This window comes from Rhinoderma darwinii, chromosome 6 (assembly GCF_050947455.1).
Source record: "Rhinoderma darwinii isolate aRhiDar2 chromosome 6, aRhiDar2.hap1, whole genome shotgun sequence".
In the NCBI taxonomy this organism is placed as follows: Eukaryota; Metazoa; Chordata; class Amphibia; order Anura; family Rhinodermatidae; genus Rhinoderma; species Rhinoderma darwinii.
Window position 1 is genome coordinate 37,975,815 of NC_134692.1, and position 20,648 is coordinate 37,996,462.

General features: G+C 44.1%; 1 protein-coding gene across 1 annotated transcript in view; it reads right to left on the reverse strand.

Annotated features, from left to right (window-relative positions):
- The window catches only part of SESTD1 (SEC14 and spectrin domain containing 1), a 112,440-nt gene that overhangs the window by 36,022 nt on the left and 55,770 nt on the right, over nt 1-20,648 (reverse strand). The window contains exons 5-6 of the mRNA XM_075829524.1: nt 14,932-15,045; nt 750-863 (exon numbers count right to left, since the gene is read on the reverse strand). Of these exons, the coding sequence (XP_075685639.1) occupies nt 750-863; nt 14,932-15,045 (228 nt within the window). The remainder of the gene's footprint in view (nt 1-749; nt 864-14,931; nt 15,046-20,648) is intronic.

The following is a 20,648-nucleotide window of genomic DNA, read 5'->3' on the forward strand; positions in this document are numbered from 1 at the left end:
GCCGGCAGCACAGACTGCAGACAGTCCAGCGTCTCCTAATGCAGTTATGAGCCGCCGGCAGCACAGACTGCAGACAGTCCAGCGTCTCCTAATGCAGTTATGAGCCGCCGGCAGCACAGACTGCAGACAGTCCAGCGTCTCCTAATGCGGAGTTATGAGCCACCGGCAGCACAGACTGCAGCCAGTCCAGCGTCTCCTAATGCGGAGTTATGAGCCGCCGGCAGCACAGACTGCAGCCAGTCCAGCGTCTCCTAATGCGGAGTTATGAGCCGCCGGCAGCACAGACTGCAGCCAGTCCGTGCTGTAGTTAGAAGCTACAATGGTAATACAAGTGATTTGGAAAAATGAATATTATGCACACTCCTGCACTATAATAGTTCACTAAACAATGTCAGTATAATTGGAGGTACGCATTAAATATAAGGTCACGGATAAATAGCCATATTGAGCCCTGACATCCTTTCTGCAATAGGATCACATTTGTGACTTCTAGATGTTAGAGCAATTCCCTTTAGTGGAAATATGGGGGGGGGGGGGGGGGGGAGCGGTAGTCTTTGGCTATATTCACACACGCGTTGTGGCTTCCTTTTATAACCGAAGCCACAACAGACTGTCGATCCGTCACAGAAGCTAGCTGAGTAGACCTAGAATGACTGTCCAGTCAGGGAGAGATTTATGTCAATATTAATAAATGACTGATTATATAGTGCGAGTATGTAAGTCATTTTTTACAAAAGCTTATTACTTACTAGTCTTTTATTCAGCCAATCCATATGATCGTAAGTAAGACTTCCGCCAAATTCTTCTGTGAGCTGGGTGGGTTCTATGTACCTTGTCAGCTTATTACCAGACACCAATATAACCTAGAAAACAAAAGACTTGAAGTGTTACATCAACTCATTATCACATAAAAGGCAAGAAGCACATATTACAGAATAAAGACAAATCTAGCACTCAAGGTCGGAGACAAAAAAAGTCTTTACATTTCAAAGTTTATTTCTGCCAGACTAAAAAAGGTACATTGTTTCCACATTGAACAAAGTGCGATGCAACATATAGGATTTATGCAAATGACCATATAATGCATCTGTGGGCTCATACTAGGACTGGACAATTAATCAAAAAATAATCGAAACTTAGTGCAATTAATTAAAGTCATCGTGAAAATTTTGGTTTTATCTGTTATTTTATCCTGGTTTAAACTGTATCTGCAGCTTCAGGACACAGATACAGTTGAATCAAATGGTAGAGCAGGAGACCGTATGATCCCTGGCTCTACCATTCACTTTGTATCTCTGGACACGAGGCAGTGACATCACTGCGCCTGTCTGCGCCATGCCGCACTGACCAGAGGGATCGCCTCTACTCTTCATTGAAACGGGGTTAGGTGAGTATGTATATTATTATTTTTTTATCAGGCACTGTTGAGGGCATTATACAGCTTGGGGGCAGCAATGCGGGAATTTATATTGTATGGGGTGGATATATGGGGGCATTATACTGTGTGAGGGCAGCTATAGGGGCATTATACTGTGTGGAGTCAGTTATAGGGGCATTATACTGTGCGGAGGGCATGTATAAGGGCATTGGACTGTGTCGGGAGCACTATAGGGGCAATATACAGTGTGGGGGCAGTGTCAGGGGGTATATTGTATACAGTAGTATACAGCAAGCCCAAGGGATAAATATTAATTCAATGGCGTAGAATGCAAATAGAGGTCATGGCATGCTAAAAGTGTTGTGGCCTAAATAATCTTTCAATAATTGTAAATCGAGGTTACATGTTCAATTAATTGTGATTTGGATTTAGGTCAAAATTGCCCAGACCTAGCTCATACTATACCACCCATTTTATATGGAGGAAGTGGTGCAGAGGATACGTATTTTGCACATTTTATTTCCACTGGTTTTGGTGTACAGTACTGGTTACAGGAGTAAATCCTCTAACCACAGTAAAGGGAGACTCCGAGCTTCCTATAGTAATTGTCTTTACTGGACTGTTTGCCAATAACATCCTGAAACAGACATTACAGGGCACAGGGGATAGTGGTCACCGCGTTCTCCTGTGTAGATCCAGCGGCATGACCCACATTACGAGTGTATATGTCACCAGCGCTTCCAGGCACCAGTTTGCCAGAGAGGAGGATGGCAAACATTCAATTGCTAGGTCAGATATGTTACACACCTATAGGTGGACAGTAAGAGACTTAGTTTTCCTGTAAGACACGAAACCAACTGAAAAATTTGCTAAACTACAGAGCCGATTTCACTTTAGAAAATGCATTTAATCTTACACGTTAAAATGTAACCTATAAAGTTAATATGTGGTTTGCAAATCTTTGTAAACTCAAATATTGAATGTCACAATGTATAAATATTTCAGTTTAACAAATCCCTGGCTGTCAGCCATGGAATTTGATTAAAACCACTGTATTGGATATGGGTGGAAAGCCAATTCTTCATTCGCAAAAATATCATCTAAATTCAAATGAATTTCATACTTTCACAGGCTGCTAGGTTTTACTTCATGAGCCGTCCTGAACGGATAATGCCTTTTTAACCATGAAGAAACATTAACATGACAGATCAAGAGATACAAATCACATTTGAAATAATCGACCAGAGTAAGAAGTCAACAAAATTTGACCAAATCTGTGGTGTCAGCCTGCAGCAGATTACAGAATATGCGGGTCCACAGTCCGGCTGGATAAAAACGTCAAACATTGTTCTTTTTTCAATTAGCGACTTTGATAAAAGTAACAAAGAGAAACAACAGACAATGAGTAGAGTCGAAGGGGTTAAGGCCACTGCGCTCTCTTGGTTTACTTCCCAGCTCTCTGACCGCTCGCTTAGTGTATTCTTTCCTGGTTCTACTTTTTTCCTCTTCACCTCGCTGGTGGGGTTCCTCAGGGTTCAGTCCTAGGTCCGCTCCTCCTCTCTATACACAGTCCCTATTGGACAAACTATCAGTAGATTTGGCTTCCAGTACCATCTCTAGGCTGATGACACCAATTATATACCTCTTCCCGTGACATCACCGCCGCTCCAATACAAGACACCAATGATTGTCTGTCTACTGTCTCTAACATCATGTCTTCTCTCTATCTGAAACAAAATCTTCCAAAAACAGAGCTGCTTGTGTTTATACCATCTACTAACCGTACCTAAACCTGATGTCTCCATCTCCGTGTGTGGCACTACCATAACTCCTATGCAGCACGCCCGCTGTCTTGGGGATATGCTTAACTCCGATCTTTCCTTTACTCCTCATATTCAAATCACTTGCAAGGTCCTGACACTTACACCTCAAAAACATCTCCAGAATCCACAATTTTCTTACTGCGGAAACAGCAAAACCTCTCATTGTTACTGATTCACTCTCGTCTTGACTACTGTAACTCATTACTAAATCTGTCTTCCCCTCATTAAACTATCTCCTCTCCAATTTATCCTAAATGCAGCAGCCAGGCTCAACTTACTGACCAACCGCTACACCAATGCCGCCACCCTTTGCCAGTCACTGTACTGGACCACTACACCAAAGCCTCTACCCTGTGCCAGTCAATGCACTGAACCACTACACCAAAGCCTCTACCCTGTGCCAGTCACTGCACTGAACCACTACACAAATGCCTCTACCCTGTGCCAGTCAATGCACTGGTTGCCCATTCACTTTAGAAAACAATTACCACTTATTACACTCACCCACAAAGCTCTCCACAGTGCTGCACCTCCCTTTATCTCCTCCCTCCTCTCGGCCTACCACCCTACAGTTTTAAGCGTGCCCTGAAAACACATCTTTTCAGGCAGGCCTATCACATACCCTAATCTGACACCTTTCCTTTACCCCACCTCCCTAGAACATTAGTCCTGAGAACCTGCAAAGGCATTTGACACTGTCCCCCATAGACGCCTAATGGGTAAATTAAGGACTATAGGTTTAGAAAATATAGTTTGTAATTGGATTGAGAATTGGCTCAAGGACCGTATCCAGAGAGTTGTGGTCAATGATTCCTTCTCTGAATGGTCCCCGGTTATAAGTGGTGTACCCCAGGGTTCAGTGCTGGGACCACTATTATTCAACTTATTTATTAATGATATAGAGGAAGGGATTAATAGCACTATTTCTATTTTTGCAGATGACACCAAGCTATGTAATATAGTTCAGACTATGGAAGATGTTCATGAATTACAGGCAGATTTAAACAAACTAAGTGTTTGGGCGTCCACTTGGCAGATGAAGTTTAATGTAGATAAATGTAAAGTTATGCATCTGGGTACCAACAACCTGCATGCATCATATGTCCTAGGGGGCGCTACACTGGCGGATTCACTTGTTGAGAAGGATCTGGGTGTACTTGTAAATCATAAACTCAATAACAGCATGCAGTGTCAATCAGCTGCTTCAAAGGCCAGCAGGATATTGTCGTGTATTAAAAGAGGCATGGACTCGCGGGACAGGGATGTAATAATGCCACTTTACAAAGCATTAGTGAGGCCTCATCTAGAATATGCAGTTCAGTTCTGGGCTCCAGTTCATAGAAAGGATGCCCTGGAGTTGGAAAAAATACAAAGAAGAGCAACGAAGCTAATAAGGGGCATGGAGAATTTAAGTTATGAGGAAAGATTGAAAGAATTAAACCTATTTAGCCTTGAAAAAAGACGACTAAGGTGGGACATGATTAACTTATATAAATATATTAATGGCACATACAAAAAATATGGTGATATCCTGTTCCTTGTAAAACCCGCTCAAAAAACAAGGGGGCACTCCCTCCGTCTGGAGAAAAAAAGGTTCAAGCTGCAGAGACGACAAGGCTTCTTTACTGTGAGAACTGTGAATCTATGGAATAGCCACCGCAGGAGCCGTCACAGCAGGGACAGTAGATGGAGTTAAAAAAGGGTTAGATAATTTCCTAGAACAAAAAAATATTAGCTCCTATGTGTAGACATTTTTCCTTCCCTTTTCCTTTCCCTTGGTTGAACTTGATGGACATGTGTCTTTTTTCAGCCGTACTAACTATGTAACTATGTAACCTGATCCCCCACACTCCTTGCACCCCAATGCACTTCATATTAGTCATACACAGATACTGTCTGGTGACCGGCTCATGCAGCTTTATGTGTACAATACAATTTGTATAAAAGATGGCTGGACCATTGTACTGAACAAGCACTTACATTTTGTGTTACTCCTATTTCCTCATCGATTGCAAGCTCTTGCGAGTAGGGTGCTCACTCCTCTAGTTTGATTTGTTAATTACTTGTCAATATGTAATGTCCGATATGGTCTGTACATGTTCCCTCTGAATTGTAAAGTGTTGTAGAATATGTTGGAGCTATATAAAGAAAGATTATTAATATTATTATTAGAAATGAACATACCCCATGTAATGCATGGATGCGTAGGGTCCACCTGAAAGGCTCGCCGTCCTGTCTCGTAGAGGGGGTCCCAAGCAGAGTTATTCCTAGCGCAGGGCCTAATAAGTCATGCATTGCCTCCTCAGGCCCTGTACGGAGTATTAACACTGTATTTCAGTTTTACCAGGACTGTTCCTTTAAAGGCTCAAACAAGTGGGCACTAAATGTAACTGCTACCTAAAGCTGGTCAGACACGAGATTACTGTGAGCAGGTTCAGTCAACAATCTCTTAGGCGGGATTCACACGACAGGGTTTCCCGGCCGGGTGCCGGCCGTTCATAAATCGGCCGGCACCCGGCTGCATTAGGAATAATAGACCCCTAATGGGTCTATTCACACGACCGATTTTTTTGACGGCCGGGAAAACCGGCCGTCAAAAAATAGGACATGCTCTATTTTCGGCCGGGTGCCCGGCCGCCCGGCTCCCATAGAAGTCTATGGGGCCGGGTAATACCCGGCCATCACCGGAATGTGTCCCGAGTGATGGCCGGGTCTACCGTCGCTCGCGCACTCTCTCTCCTCCTCCTCACAGTGCAGAGTGCATGTGAGGAGGAGGAGGAGGGTCTTTTATTGCTCGCTGTAGGAGTCGGAATCCCCAATCCCCGGCCGGGGATTGGGGATTCCGCTACAGGAGAAGTGCGTGACTACACTGTCCAGATATGGACACAGCGAAGTCACTCACTTCTGCAGCGGAATCCCCGACTCTATGGCCGGGGATGCCGCTACAGGAGAAGTGCGTGACTACACTGTCCATATATGGACACAGCGAAGTCACGCACTTCTGCAGCGGAATCCCCGACTCTATGGCCCGGGGATGCCGCTACAGGAGAAGTGCATGACTACACTGTCCATATATGGACACAGCAAAGTCACGTACTTCTGCAGCGGAATCCCCGACTCTATGGCCGGGGATTCCGCTACAGGAGAAGTGAGTGACTACACTGTCCATATATGGACACAGCGAAGTCACGCACTTCTGCAGCGGAATCCCCGACTCTATGGCCGGGGATGCTGCTACAGGAGAAGTGCGTGACTACACTGTCCATATATGGACGCAGCGAAGTCACGCACTTCTGCAGCGGAATCCCCGACTCTATGGCCGGGGATGCCGCTACAGGAGAAGTGAGTGACTACACTGTCCATATATGGACACAGTGACGTCACTCACTTCTGAAGCGGAATTCCCGACCTGTGGCAGGGAATTCCTCTTCAGGAGAAGTCAGTGACTACACTGGCCATATATGGACATTGAAGTCAGTGACGTCTCCTGGAAGGGGGATGGGTGCAACCTACAGGGGGCTGTGTGGGATCACCTACAGGGGAATTGGTGGCATCACCTACAGGGGGCTGGGTGGCATCACCTACAGGGGGTTGGGTGGCATCACCTACAGGGGGCTGGGTGGCATCACCTACAGGGGGCTGGGTGGCATCACCTACAGGGGGCTGGGTGGCATCACCTACAGGGGGTTGGGTGGCATCACCTACAGGGGGCTGGGTGGCATCACCTACAGGGGGCTGGGTGGCATCACCTACAGGGGGCTGGGTGGCATCACCTACAGGGGGCTGGGTGGCATCACCTACAGGGGGCTGGGTGGCATCACCTACAGGGGGCTGGGTGGCATCACCTACAGGGGGCTGGGTGGCATCACCTACAGGGGGCTGGGTGGCATCACCTACAGGGGGCTGGGTGGCATCACCTACAGGGGGCAGGGTGGTCACCTACAGGGGGCAGGGTGGTCACCTACAGGGGGCAGGGTGGCATCACCAACAGGGGGCAGGGTGGCATCACCTACAGGGGGCTGGTGGGTGGCATCACCTACGGGGGCAGGGTGGCATCACCTACGGGGGCAGGGTGGCATCACCTACGGGGGCAGGGTGGCATCACCTACGGGGGCAGGGTGGCATCACCTACAGGGGGCAGGGTGGCATCGCCTACAGGGGGCAGGGTGGCATCACCAACAGGGGGCTGGGTGGCATTACCTACAGGGGTCTGGGTGGCATTACCTACAGGGGCAGGGTGGCATTACCTACAGGGGCAGGGTGGCATTACCTACAGGGGCAGGGTGGCATCACCAACAGGGGGCTGGGTGGCATCACCTGCAGGGGGCTGGGTGGCATCACCTGCAGGGGGCTGGGTGGCATCACCTGCAGGGGGCTGGGTGGCATCACCTGCAGGGGGCTGGGTGGCATCACCTGCAGGGGGCTGTGTGGCATCACCAGCAGGGGGCTGTGTGGCATCACCAACAGGGGGCTGTGTGGCATCACCAACAGGGGGCTGTGTGGCATCACCAACAGGGGGCTGTGTGGCATCACCAACAGGGGGCTGTGTGGCATCACCAACAGGGGGCTGGGTGGCATTACCTACCAGGGGGGCTGTGGCATTATCTACAAAGGGCTGTGTGTGGCAACAAATTTAAATGAAATTCATCCGATTTTAAAACGGACAGGGAAAAAAACGGATGCAAATCGGGTCCAAATCGGCCGGTAAAAACGGCAACTCGGCCCGGAACGGAATCGGAACGGATGCAAATCGGATGCAAACCGGCCGGGAAAATCGGCCAAAAACGGCCGATTTTCCCGGCCGACACTCGGGCCCTGTCGTGTGAATGAGGCCTTATTTATGGAGCGAAGTCTCACATTGGAGGAAACCGATTAAACACGTTGTAGTTCAGGTAGTCCAATCCTTTTTTTCCCAAAGGAAGCTGCACCTACTCTTTCTGTAGAAATATAGACCTTGCCTTTTTGTATGGAGGAGTCTTAGCAATGCATTCATAGTCCACAATAAGAGTCCTAAGGCCTCATGCACACGACCGTGTTCGGTCCGTGATATACGGTCCGCATGTCGGCCGCTTGTCCCGGACCGTACAAAGTACAGGGAGCCGGGCTCCTAGCATCATACTTATCTATGACGCTAGGTGTCACTGCCTATCCACGTAACTACTGTCACACACTAAAACATGATTACAGTACGGGACAGTAGTTCCGCGGACAGGCAGTGACCCCTATCGTCATAGATAAGTGTGATGCTAGGAGCCCGACTCCCTGCACTGTGTTCGGTCCGGGACATGCAGCCGACATGCGGACCGTATATCACGGACCGAACACGGTCGTGTGCATGGGGCCTAAGGGTTTAGTGTAAGTAGCCCCCCCCCCCATCATAAACGCTACCGCCATCACCTTACCTAATTGTAGAATTTATTTTTCTTCACAAAAAGAAAGTACCTGCCATGAGACACTAAATAGGGCTATCTAAAAAAGGTTAACCAGACAGCCATGAAGTGCTCCTACTACACCACCACCACCACCACCACCTTGCTCTATACCTATTGGGGTGAAGATCTGAATGATTAAATTTACCATGGAAAATTGTTGTTTTCTGTGACAAAAGGGAAAGAAAATGAGACTGAGCTGTAATACTAGACACAGCCCATAGACAAGGGTGACCATGTATATTTAAAAAAAAAATAAAAAAAAATTACAATTATATATATATATATATTTATTTATTTTTTAACTTTTTCCTAATCTCATCTAACCCGATTTTATATTTTTTTTCTGATCTAGTTAAGCTCCATGTAAAACTTTAGGCATATTTGGGCATAAACATTTACATTGATTGGAAATAACGGTTTTGGCCACACAATGAAAACGCAAATGATTGGATCAACGAACAATTACTGATTGTAACAGCCAAATTATTTGTATCTCCATGGACAATTTTAGTTGGCTATTGCATATCTGTGCTTAACGCATATTTCCAGGACAAATTAATGTTTGTGAACAGGTCGATTCCTTGATGTCAGTGAGGCATCTGCCAGTCTATGGGGACTAGAAAACCTGTCACCTGCCAATACAAGCTGAATTTGTCAGCTGGGCAGTGCAGCCCTATCTGTCACCATGTGTGTGCGAAAAAAAATATAATAAATAAATAAAAAGGTTGTCCAGAAGTTGAGGGCCCCTTTACGTTGCACGTGCAGAATGAGGTTTTTCTACACAACAACATGTGCATATATAGATATAGGGTGTACTAAGAAAAGGAAGAATAACATTTATTTTTAAAATTACACCCACAGGGGGGCCAAGCAAGTCTAAAAATACAACAAAAAAAAAAAAAGACTTCTGTAATTATGCTACAATAATATACAAACAGCATGCCATTCAAATTTCTGTTCATTAGTTAGATGTATTTTATTATAAATAATTGGTTCATGGAAAAAAAATCCTGTTATTTCCAAAAATTTTTATTTAACATTATGATTAGACTTAATATTGAAACCAATAAATACTTCCAGAGGCAGTTCTAGATACACCCACCTGAAGTTTTTCTCAGTAAACATCTAACAAAAAACAGAACCCCACAAAGAGCAAAGCTATTAAAAGCAATTTCTCCACAAAGAACGTTTATTGTGCTCTCCCACCTGAACTAACATCCAGTGGGGGGAGAGAGGCTCCTGCACACGTCCAATCATAATTGGTAGGACCTGGGCACGATACTCTCTGGGCGTTGTACAGTTGTCATGGCAACTGTATGGCCCCAGGATTCAGGAACGTCTATCCAGGCCGGATGTCAGTTTGCGCAGGAAAGTACAACTGAAGGTACAGTTCCCATGTATTTGTGAATTTATATATACTCCGCAAAATAAAATAGCTGCTGGAAGCAGGATAACCTCCTCCATCTGCTACATCACCCATAAACTATTGATGTACACTGGATTGGTCATGACGCATATTCCTGTTCAGTACAAGAGCTCCCGTAGAGCGTAATGAATGCAAGAGAAGAAACAAAATGCAATTACTATTTACAGTGTAACACAATATAACAGGAGCGGGCACATTGTTCTCAGTGAACCGTGCAAAATAGGTTTTATCAAGGTAAGTAGGTTCAAGAAGAGATCTCTAAGTAAAGTAAAGTTTTAGTTTGATACAAGTCTCCAGTCCAATTTATAGAAGTCATATCCAGATCTTGGATTGCCCACGTCCTCTGTGACTTCCCCTACCATTGGTGATGGTACATTTTACACACCGACCCACCACCTTTCTAAAAAATTAGAACATTTGCTCCCTGTTGGAACCAATTTCTTAACACATATTGAAATAGTAATATGGGATCAGTCAAGTGGATGTCATCTAGAATAGTATGGGCATCGAGCAATCACCGCTTTCCCCTGTCTATGGGAACGGACTCAATGGTCACTGCACTTAGTGATAGATCTCATCCAAACAGGAAAAATAGTCAGGGCTTGGCTTGTTCAATAAAACAATGACTGTATTCCTCCGGTGGCTTCAGAACAAAGAAAATCTCTGGTCACCGGGTAGGCGCAGAAACGCAAGTTACACATTTCCAAAGGAATCATTGTCAAATATAGCGGAGAAGCCTTTATTTAATTATGTTTCTAAGAAACGTAGCCTTCCTTTATTACAATATATACCGGCGCCAATGTTTCACTGTGAAAGTGTCACACGTAGGACTCGGTAAAGACGCTTTATCGTCTACATATCCCTGGTTACTGGTGCATAGTGGGCAAACATTATATTGGAATATATGTAAATGACACTTCTATTACTGATGCAATGAACTGCCACTTCTTGTCTCTTGTGGGCTATCAAATATACACAATGTACGCTGAAGGTTTATGGATGGTATATTTGCACGGCGGTGTTTGTTTGCATTGATTCGCTGTAATATAAAACTGATCCTTGAGAAAACATGGAACAGGCATCAGATGAGCTAGAACAGCTCCAGGGAATTCATTTCCAATTTCTGCACTTTGCAGCAAGAACAAGAAATCGGAGTCTAGGTTGCTGCATAAAACATGATCCAAAGATAAGAGAAACAAAACACAAGTCTTTGCTAAATTCTTATGAGTTAGGCCAGGTTCCCATGTAGAATAAACGCTGTGGAATTTCCGCAACGGAATTCTGTGCGTAAATTTCGCAGCATTTAGAGTAGCAGCAAAGTGGATGAGATTTAGAAAATCTCATGCCCATGCTGCGGAAAAAAAAAAAACGCAGCGTAAACGTTAATAAATTGACCTGCGGTGCAGAATTTAATTCCGCAGCGTGTCAATTTATGCTGCGTTTTTGTTGATTTTCTGTTGCGGGTTTTCCCCAATTGAATTCATTGGTCATGCAAAACCCGCAACAGAAAGCCAAGTGTTGCGAATTTTAAAGGCGTGATCACAGCAATTACACCGCAAAAATTGCAACTCCAGGAAAAAAAAATCGTATTCACCCAGAACACTCTCCTCCCTCATGCATTTCGGCCTCCTGGGATGACGTTTCATCCCATGTGACTGCTGTAGCCAATCAAACGCTGCAGTGTCACATGGCCTGCAACGCCATGGTAGGAGGCCGGACTACGCGCAGAGAAGTAGGAGCGCTTTCCTCCGCAGCGGAAATTCCGTTCGAATAACCGCACCACAATGTGGTGCGATTTTTCAGACAGAATGTACTGTAGGTTCTAGGTCGGACACGCTGCGTGATTTTTACGCAGCGTATCCGACCCGTGGGAACCCGGCCTTAATAGAATTTAAATAATAACATAATAATAATAATAAATAATAATAAGGGCCTATTCACACTACTTTTAGCGCACCTGTTAAACGTATACATCGAGAAATACTTCCGACGTATACCTCTGACGTATGCCGTACAGTTGAATACATCGCGCATAGACCACCATTGTAAAGGAACACACCTGCCTTTCCCTATACAGACATATACCAGCCTGACAGATGCCAAAACGGACAATCATTTGTCAGTACAATAGAAGTGTGAATAGACCCTTATAATAAAACTGATGTAAAGGTATTATGTGGTCACATATAATTAAAGTAAAAGTACAAAAAATATTCCATCTTCTGACGTGTCGCAGTGCTCTGCCAGAAGAGGCTATTGGTATGAGTTCTCCACAATTGCTAAAATGAACCAGAATATTTGCTATACTCGTGGGCCATGTAGATGTGAAGGATGTTTTACAACCAGATCTACCAAAAACAGGTCATACCTTGTGTTACAAATTTCACACCCCATCTTAGTCACATATAATTCATAGTCACAAAAAGCATGACTATGAGTGACTTGTGTCATTTACTCCATGTCATACTGATGACTACTACACAGCAAGGGCACTCAATGTTCTGTTGAGCTGAATTCACATCACGTACTTCTTAACCTAAAATATATATCAAAAGCGAAGGAAAAACGCTCTTCTACTAAAAGGATGATTGGTAGGGATAATCTTTTCTTAGGCTCTATTCACACTTGTGTTCTTTTCAATCAGATTTCCGTTCTTTTGCAGAATAGAATAGCATTCTACACTGTTCTTTCCATAAAAAAATTTAATGGGAACCCGCTGAACCCTTTACATGCTATAAAATGAATCATGACAGATCTGTGTGATACCTGTGTGAACAAAGCCTAAGGGCTTATTCAGACGAACGGGATATACGTCCGTGCAACGTGCGTGATTTTAGGCACGGACCTATATTAGTCTATGGGACAATGCAGACATGTGCGTGATTTTTACGCAGCGTGTGTCCGCTGCGTAAAAGTCACGACATGTCCGTTCTTTGAGCGTTTTTCGTGCATCACGCACCCATTGAGGTCAATGGGTGCGTGAAGACCACGCGCACCACACAGAAGCACTTCCGTGCGACCAGCGTGATTCGCGCAACAGCAGTGAAAAGGATGAATGAAAACAGAAAAGCACCACGTGCTTTTCTGTTTACAAACATACAAATGGAGTGTCATAATGATGGCGGCTGCGCGAAAAGCACGCAGCCGCGCATCTTGCGGGGCCGTCACACGGAGCTGTCAAATGCGTTTTGCGCGTGCAAAACGCTCACGCTCGTGTGAATCCGGCCTAAAGGTAGTATCACATGGCCCAACGTGGGCTGTGTAAACGAGCGCCGATCAATGAGACAGCTCGTTGATCGGCGCTCGTTTGCGACTTTCACAAGGAGTTAGTATGCCGATGAGCGCTCGTTACTACGATTGTCCCCATACGCTTCTATCATATCGGCAGTACGTCTCCCTGTTTACACCGGTAGATGTGCTGCCGACAACGATAAAAGTTTATGCATTTAAAACTATGCAAGTAGTCGTTGGACGAGCGTTTGCCCGTTCATCAGATGATCGTTGCCCTGTTTACGCAGGGCAATTATCGGGAACGAGCGATCGATCTATGAACGCTCGTTTGACCGATAATTGGCCAGTGCAAAACGGCCTTTAGACACAAAGTAAAGACAGTAGGATGAAGTAGCATAAACAAATGTAATAAAAGGAGCTTTATAGAGTTTGTATTTAGTACTAGAAAAACTCAACCCACCATTTGGAAATGACACATGCAAACACAAATTGTGCTAGTACCTTGGCGCCATGCGGCGTACATTTACGGTGCTAGAAGCCAGCAATTAAGGACCATTAAAAGTGATCAAAGATATATATATATTAAAAAAAAATATTTGAAATATCGGATATCCTCATAAATGCAACAAACCCTCAAGCGAATATTTGATATCCTCATAAATGTAAGAACCACAAGATAACACATTATATGCACGATAAACGGATATAAATAAGAAAAATGGCAGCATTGCTTTTTGTAATTATGAATTTTTTATTTATCCTGTCGGGGGAAGAGGTCTGACAGTGGATTATTCCCCTCTTCCTACTGTAATAGACATGCACACTCAGCCAAGCGTGCATGTTTACGGCTAAGTCGGAAGAAATAATTGTCGACTAAGGCCCATGCACATGACTATGCCTAAATCACGGTCCGTGATTACGGGCACGGCCAGCCGCTGACAGGCGCCCGCATTTGGCCAAGCATGCATATAAAGTATGGGAGCATGGCCCGGAAAAAGCAAAAAATAGAACATGTCCTATCTTTTGTGGAGCCTTCCTACAGCACAGACATCTTCCCGTAAATATACAGGAAGGTGTCCGTGGGCAATAGAAGTGAATGGATCCGTAATTACGGACTAATTCTACGGTCGTGTGCATGGGGCCTAAGCAAACTCGTTCAGTTGAAAGTCATTTAATACGTCTGGCCACCTCCACTTAACTTACCTACGGCCGGCTTACCTCACGTCTTCAGCTGAAGGCTCATTTCTCACTGATCTGGGGGCAGACAGGCCATTTTCACACGGCAGTATTTTGGTCAGTATTTCAAAGGCAAAACCAAGAGTGGATGAAAAACGGAAGAGGTGCATATATTTCCATTATACTTCTTTGTCACTAGATTTTGTTTATAAAGACCAATGCAAAATACTGACCAAAATACGGCCGCGTGAAATTGGCCATGAAGGGCAAGGAAGCCCGACAGCTTTTCTCTATTGCTCCCTGCCATGTTATTCAGGTTGGGGGGGGGGGGGGAATTAATACAAAATCCATACAGTAATTCCTGGCTAAATAACAGGGACACAATTATTTGAAACGTACAAATATATGCAATTTAATTAAATTTATGCAGTTTATTTAGTTAAACTTTATTCCTGGAAATCTTACCTCAAATCCAAGTCGATCTTTCTCCTTCCAAAAGCAAAAATGTGTTACTTTCTTATCCCAGAACTCATCTGGCTTCACCACACAGACCAGAGATACTTCGGCTGGAACTACATTCTGAAAATGAAATAAAAAAATACGTAAATGCAAATACGCAAGAGACTACAGATTATAGAAGACAATTAGGTGTTATCATATGTACGTACATACTTTACTTACGTGTATTAATATAGATTCGGTTTACAGTAGCCACAGAAAACGAGGATTCAATAGTCATCTTTACGGCTCACCGATTACTATCTGACTTTATAAAGTATGTCATGTTGTGAAACCGAACAGTCAACGATTAATCTAAGACTAGTTTCTTTCAGCTTTCCGAAAACCTTTTTTTTAGGCAGTGATTTTGCCTTGTCCTATCGTAAACAGGCAGATTTTCCGCTCAGGAGTCAAGGAAAGCAAAATGACAAAACCAATAAAAAGGACTGAATATTGACAATAATCCAGACAAAAATGATCCTCTGATGTGTCATAGATATGTAAAAAAATAAAAATTGGGTAATGATGAAAGGGTGTATGACCCAAGGATCAGACTACACATGGCTTGTTTGTAGTCTGTAACCATGCAGAATCAGAAGTCTGTATAGGAGCTGCATACATACATTTGACCAACAGCTATCTCTTCGAAATCCACTAAAAATTTGCATGCTTGGCCTAGCGTCCATGCTTATAATTTAGAGGGGAATAAGGCATTGCCAGACACTGCTGGCAGCGGCTTATCTTCAGAGAGAATAAGTGATGGGGCATGTTGAAATCCAACATGTCTGAGTCTTTTTACCCAACGACTAACATTGAGCAAGAACAAAGGAAGGGGAAGCAGCGTTCGTACGAGCCCTGCGACACCTACAAAACAGCTGATCGGCGGAGGTCCCGAAAGTCGGATCCTGACTCATCAGCTATTGACAGCTTATCCTGAGAATAGACAATACATTTTTAGTGCCTGGAAAACCCCTTTAACCATAAAAATATAGAGATAAAGCAAGGTGGAGAAGCCATATTGTCCAATTGAACGCAGGAAAAGTATTGTAACAGCCATAAACATGTAAGGGTATGTGCACACGTAGTGACCAAAAACGTCTGAAAATACGGAGCTGTTTTCAAGGGAAAACCGCCCCTGATTTTCAGACGTTTTTTGAGCAACTCACGTTTTTCGCTGCGTTCACGTCCGTTTTTGGAGCTGTTTTCATTGGGGGTCTATGAGAAAACGGCTCCAAAAACGTCCAAAGAAGTGCCCTGAACTTCTTTTGCCGAGGCTGTATTTTTACGCGTCGTCGTTTGACAGCTGTCAAACGACGACGCGTAAATTACAGGTCGTCTGCACAGTACGTCGGCAAACCCATTCAAATGAATGGGCAGATGTTTGCAGACGTATTGTAGCCTTATTTTCAGACGTAAAACGAGGCATAATACGCCTCGTATACGTCTGAAAATAGGTCGTGTGAACCCAGCCTAATACTTTTGTTTTTAGAGGAATCTTGTGGATTAAGCCACTTTCACTATGCGTTTTCCCTACATATTTGATGCATTCGTTGGGTTGGCAGCATATACGTCAAACGTAACCATAGGCTGCTATTACACCAGAGGCCAAAACAATTGCTGGATAAACTAGCGTAGTCGACTACGCTATTCTATACATAGGCACCCCACAAAAACCGGATACTGCGAGGTATAAAGTTTATTTAACATGGTAGCCTATGGGTGACGAATGCCACCATCTGGCATCCGTCACAGTCAACTGTTTATGTATACATCATGGGCTTTTCACAACGTATCTGATTAATCGATACCATAATAGTCTATGGGTGCTGGATACCACTGTTATGTATTAGTCACAGTATCCGTTTAAAGAGGCTCTGTCACCAGATTTTGCAACCCCTATCTGCTATTGCAGCAGATCGGCGCTGCAATGTAGATTACAGTAACGTTTTTATTTTTAAAAAAACGAGCATTTTTGGCCAAGTTATGACCATTTTTGTAGTTATGCAAATGAGGCTTGCAAAAGTCCAAGTGGGTGTGTTGAAAAGTAAAAGTCCAAGTGGGCGTGTATTATGTGCGTACATCGGGGCGTGTTTACTACTTTTACTAGCTGGGCGTTCTGATGACAAGTATCATCCACTTCTCTTCAGAACGCCCAGCTTCTGGCAGTGCAGATCTGTGACGTCACTCACAGGTCCTGCATCGTGTCGGCACCAGAGGCTACAGTTGATTCTGCAGCAGCATCAGCATTTGCAGGTAAGTAGCTACATCGACTTACCTGCAAACGCCGATGCTGCTGCAGAATCATCTGTAGCCTCTGGTGCCGATGTGTCCTCGCTCGTCTGACACGATGCAGGACCTGTGAGTGACGTCACAGCGTGATCTCTGGAGAACACGCTGTGTCTGCACTGCCAGAAGCTGGGCGTTGTGAAGAGAAGTGGATGATACTTCTCATCAGAGCGCCCAGCTAGTAAAAGTAGTAAAAACGCCCCGATGTACGCACATAATACACGCCCAGTTGTACTTTTACTTTTCAACACGCCCAGTTGGACTTTTGCAAGCCTCATTTGCATAAATACAAAAATGGTCATAACTTGGCCAAAAATGCTAGTTTTTTAAAAATAAAAACGTTACTGTAATCTACATTGCAGCGCCGATCTGCTGCAATAGCAGATAGGGGCTGCAAAATCTGGTGACAGAGCCTCTTTAACACATAGGTCGGGAACTTTTTTCCGGGGTATACGTTAAACGTAAGGTATAAACGCAGTGTGAAAGGGACCTTAAAGAGGCTCTGTCACCACATTATAAGTGGCCTATCTCCTACTTAAGGAGATGGGCGCTATAATGTAGGTGACAGCAGTGCTTTTTATTTAGAAAAACAATCTATTTTTACCACGTTAGAAGCGATTTTAGCTTTATGCGAATTACTTTCTTAATGCCCAACTGGCCGTGTTTTTACTTTAGACCAAGTGGGCGTTGTACAGAGGAGTGTATGACGCTGACCAATCAGCGTCATGCATTTCTCTCCATTCATTTAGTCAGCGCATGTGCTGTCTTATACTGATACATTAACGTTACTGAAGTGTTTAGACCGTGAATAGACATTCCTTCCAGCCAGGACGTCTATTCACAATCCCTGCACTTCGGTAACGTTTCTGTGGTACTTACAGCAGAGCAAGCGTAATCTTGCGAGATCACGCTGTAAATGACAGGTTACAGCGAGATTACGCTTGCTCTGATGTAAGTACCACAGAAACGTTACAGAAGTGTCGGGATTGTGAATAGACATCACGTCCTGGCTGGAAGGAATGTCTATTCACTGTCTAAACACTTCAGTATTGTTAATGTGTCAGTATAAGGCAGCACATAGTGATCTAGCAGGATCCCTATGCGATGAGTAAATGAATGGAGAGAAGTGCATGACGCTGATTGGTCAAAAGTAAAAACACGCCCAGTTGGGCATTAAGAAAGTAATTACCATAAAGCTGAAATCACTAATAACGTGGTAAAAATAGATAGTTTTGCTAAATAAAAAGCACTACTTTCATCTACATTATAGCGCCGATCTCCTTATGTAGGAGATTGTCACCACATTATAAGTGCCCTGAGTCTCTTTAATTTTATTCTTGTAGGTTATTTGAGTATCATGAACACAGGATGGAATCACAAACATGTATTTACTTCTATGTACTGTATCTCCACCCTTTGGCTATAAATTAAAACTTCCGAGTTCACAAACCTGAACTATCCATGCCCAAAAACGACATAACTACAGTATTTATAAAACCTAAAAAATTTAGATTTATCTTTATTTCCCCGAAAAGTATTCCAGCCCCTAAATAAACTTCTAAAAGCTACTTATCGCATTTTGTGGAGCAGATAAGAGATTATTCATCGTGCCGCTGCGGAGAACTGCTAGATAAAACTATCCAACTCTATTAGGCAATTGCCCAATCCCCAGCTGTTTCTATAAAGATTGCTGTAAAAGCTACGAAGAAAAATGTTTTATTCCGCAATTCAGTAACCAAGAGAAAATGACCCACTCCCCTCACAAAAACATCCCAAAATGTATATTTTTCTTACAAATCGAAGTTTGAGGGATGAAGAAAAAAAAATGGAATATCTGATTGAAAAGACACACAAAGCTCTCACTGTTCCCAGCAGTTCACATTTCAATCCATAATTCAGTGCCTGCAGCTGGTAACAAAATACGGAGCTGAACTTTACTCCAACCTATATCAATCACGGTGCTTTTTGAAGCACTTAACAGGAGATACAAACAGAAGAAATCCGTTAGAAACCAGCAGAAATCTGTTCGAAAACAGCATAAGGGATTGTCCACGCGGAACGGAATAGCTGCGTATTTTCCGCCTGGAATTGCGGACGGAAAATATGCAGCGGAGTACAGCAGCAGCAAAGTGGGTGAGATTTAACAAACATCATGCACGCGTTGTGGAAAAAAATCCATCCTCAAATTCACCAGCGGTGCGTAAATTTATTTCAACAGCATGTCAATTATTGCTGAGGAAAGTGGACTGATTTCCTGCATTTACCGGATGTACTGCGTAATTTTCTACAGAAACGCTGCAGAATTTCTTACAGGGGGTGGAAATGACATCACAGGAAGAAGAAATATCACCATCACACAGTCCGTGAAGAAACACACCAAAAAATGCAGCAAAAATCGACATTATTTTCTGCAGTAAAAAAAAACGCATGAAATGATGCACATTTTCCACAGCAAATCCGTTGTGTGTGGACAAGCCCTAAGCCTACGTTCACACGTAGAGTAAACACTGCATAATTTCGAAACTTATTTTCCATGTGGAAATTCTGGAGCGTTTTCGTAAGAGAAATTGACATAATGCAGATCAAGAATCTGCACCGCAGGCCAATCTTCACACTTTTCTGCATATTGTTTACTTAGGCCTCATGCACACGACCGTAGCCATGTGCCCGCCTGTGATTTTCGGGTCGGCCGGCAGCGGACTGTCAGCCGCCATTATTTCCAATGAGCCCGGACCGCAGAAGACGACCGTAATAAGACATATCCGTTCTTTCTGTGGTGTGGGCTCCCGGGCCATGCACGGACCGTAAAAACTACGGTCGTGTGCATGGCCCCATAGAAATGAATGGGGCCGTAATTCTCCCGTGGATTTTCGGGGAAATTGCGGCCGCAAAAGCGCCTTAGTGTGTGGAAGAGACTTTTTTTTTTACATCTCATCCACGTTGCGGTTACTGTAATACTCTGCGGAATTCCGCACAGAAAATCCGGTCGGAAATTCTGCAGTGTTTACGTAGCGTGTAACAACGCCGTTTTTGTGGCAATTTTTCATGCCGTTTTGTTAAACCAAAGCCAGAAGTGGATACAAGAAGAATAGGAAATATAAAGGAAGGACTTATACTTCTCCCTCCTGCTGGACCAACTTCTGGCTTTGGCTAAAAAATAAAATGTGCCACAAAAACGGCAGTTTTCCAAATAAATGCTGTGTGAAACCACCCTACATCCATTACAGCAGAAATCTGTGAGCTCAGGCTGTTCTGTGTTGAGTAAGGCTGGATTCATACGTTGCGGTACTGAATTCACACAATTGTTGTGGTTTCGCAATGCAGTTGTCATGCGGTTTTTACAGGTGAAACATCCTTAACTAGTTTTACGTGTAAAACTTGCGTAGCCAATAAGCGCA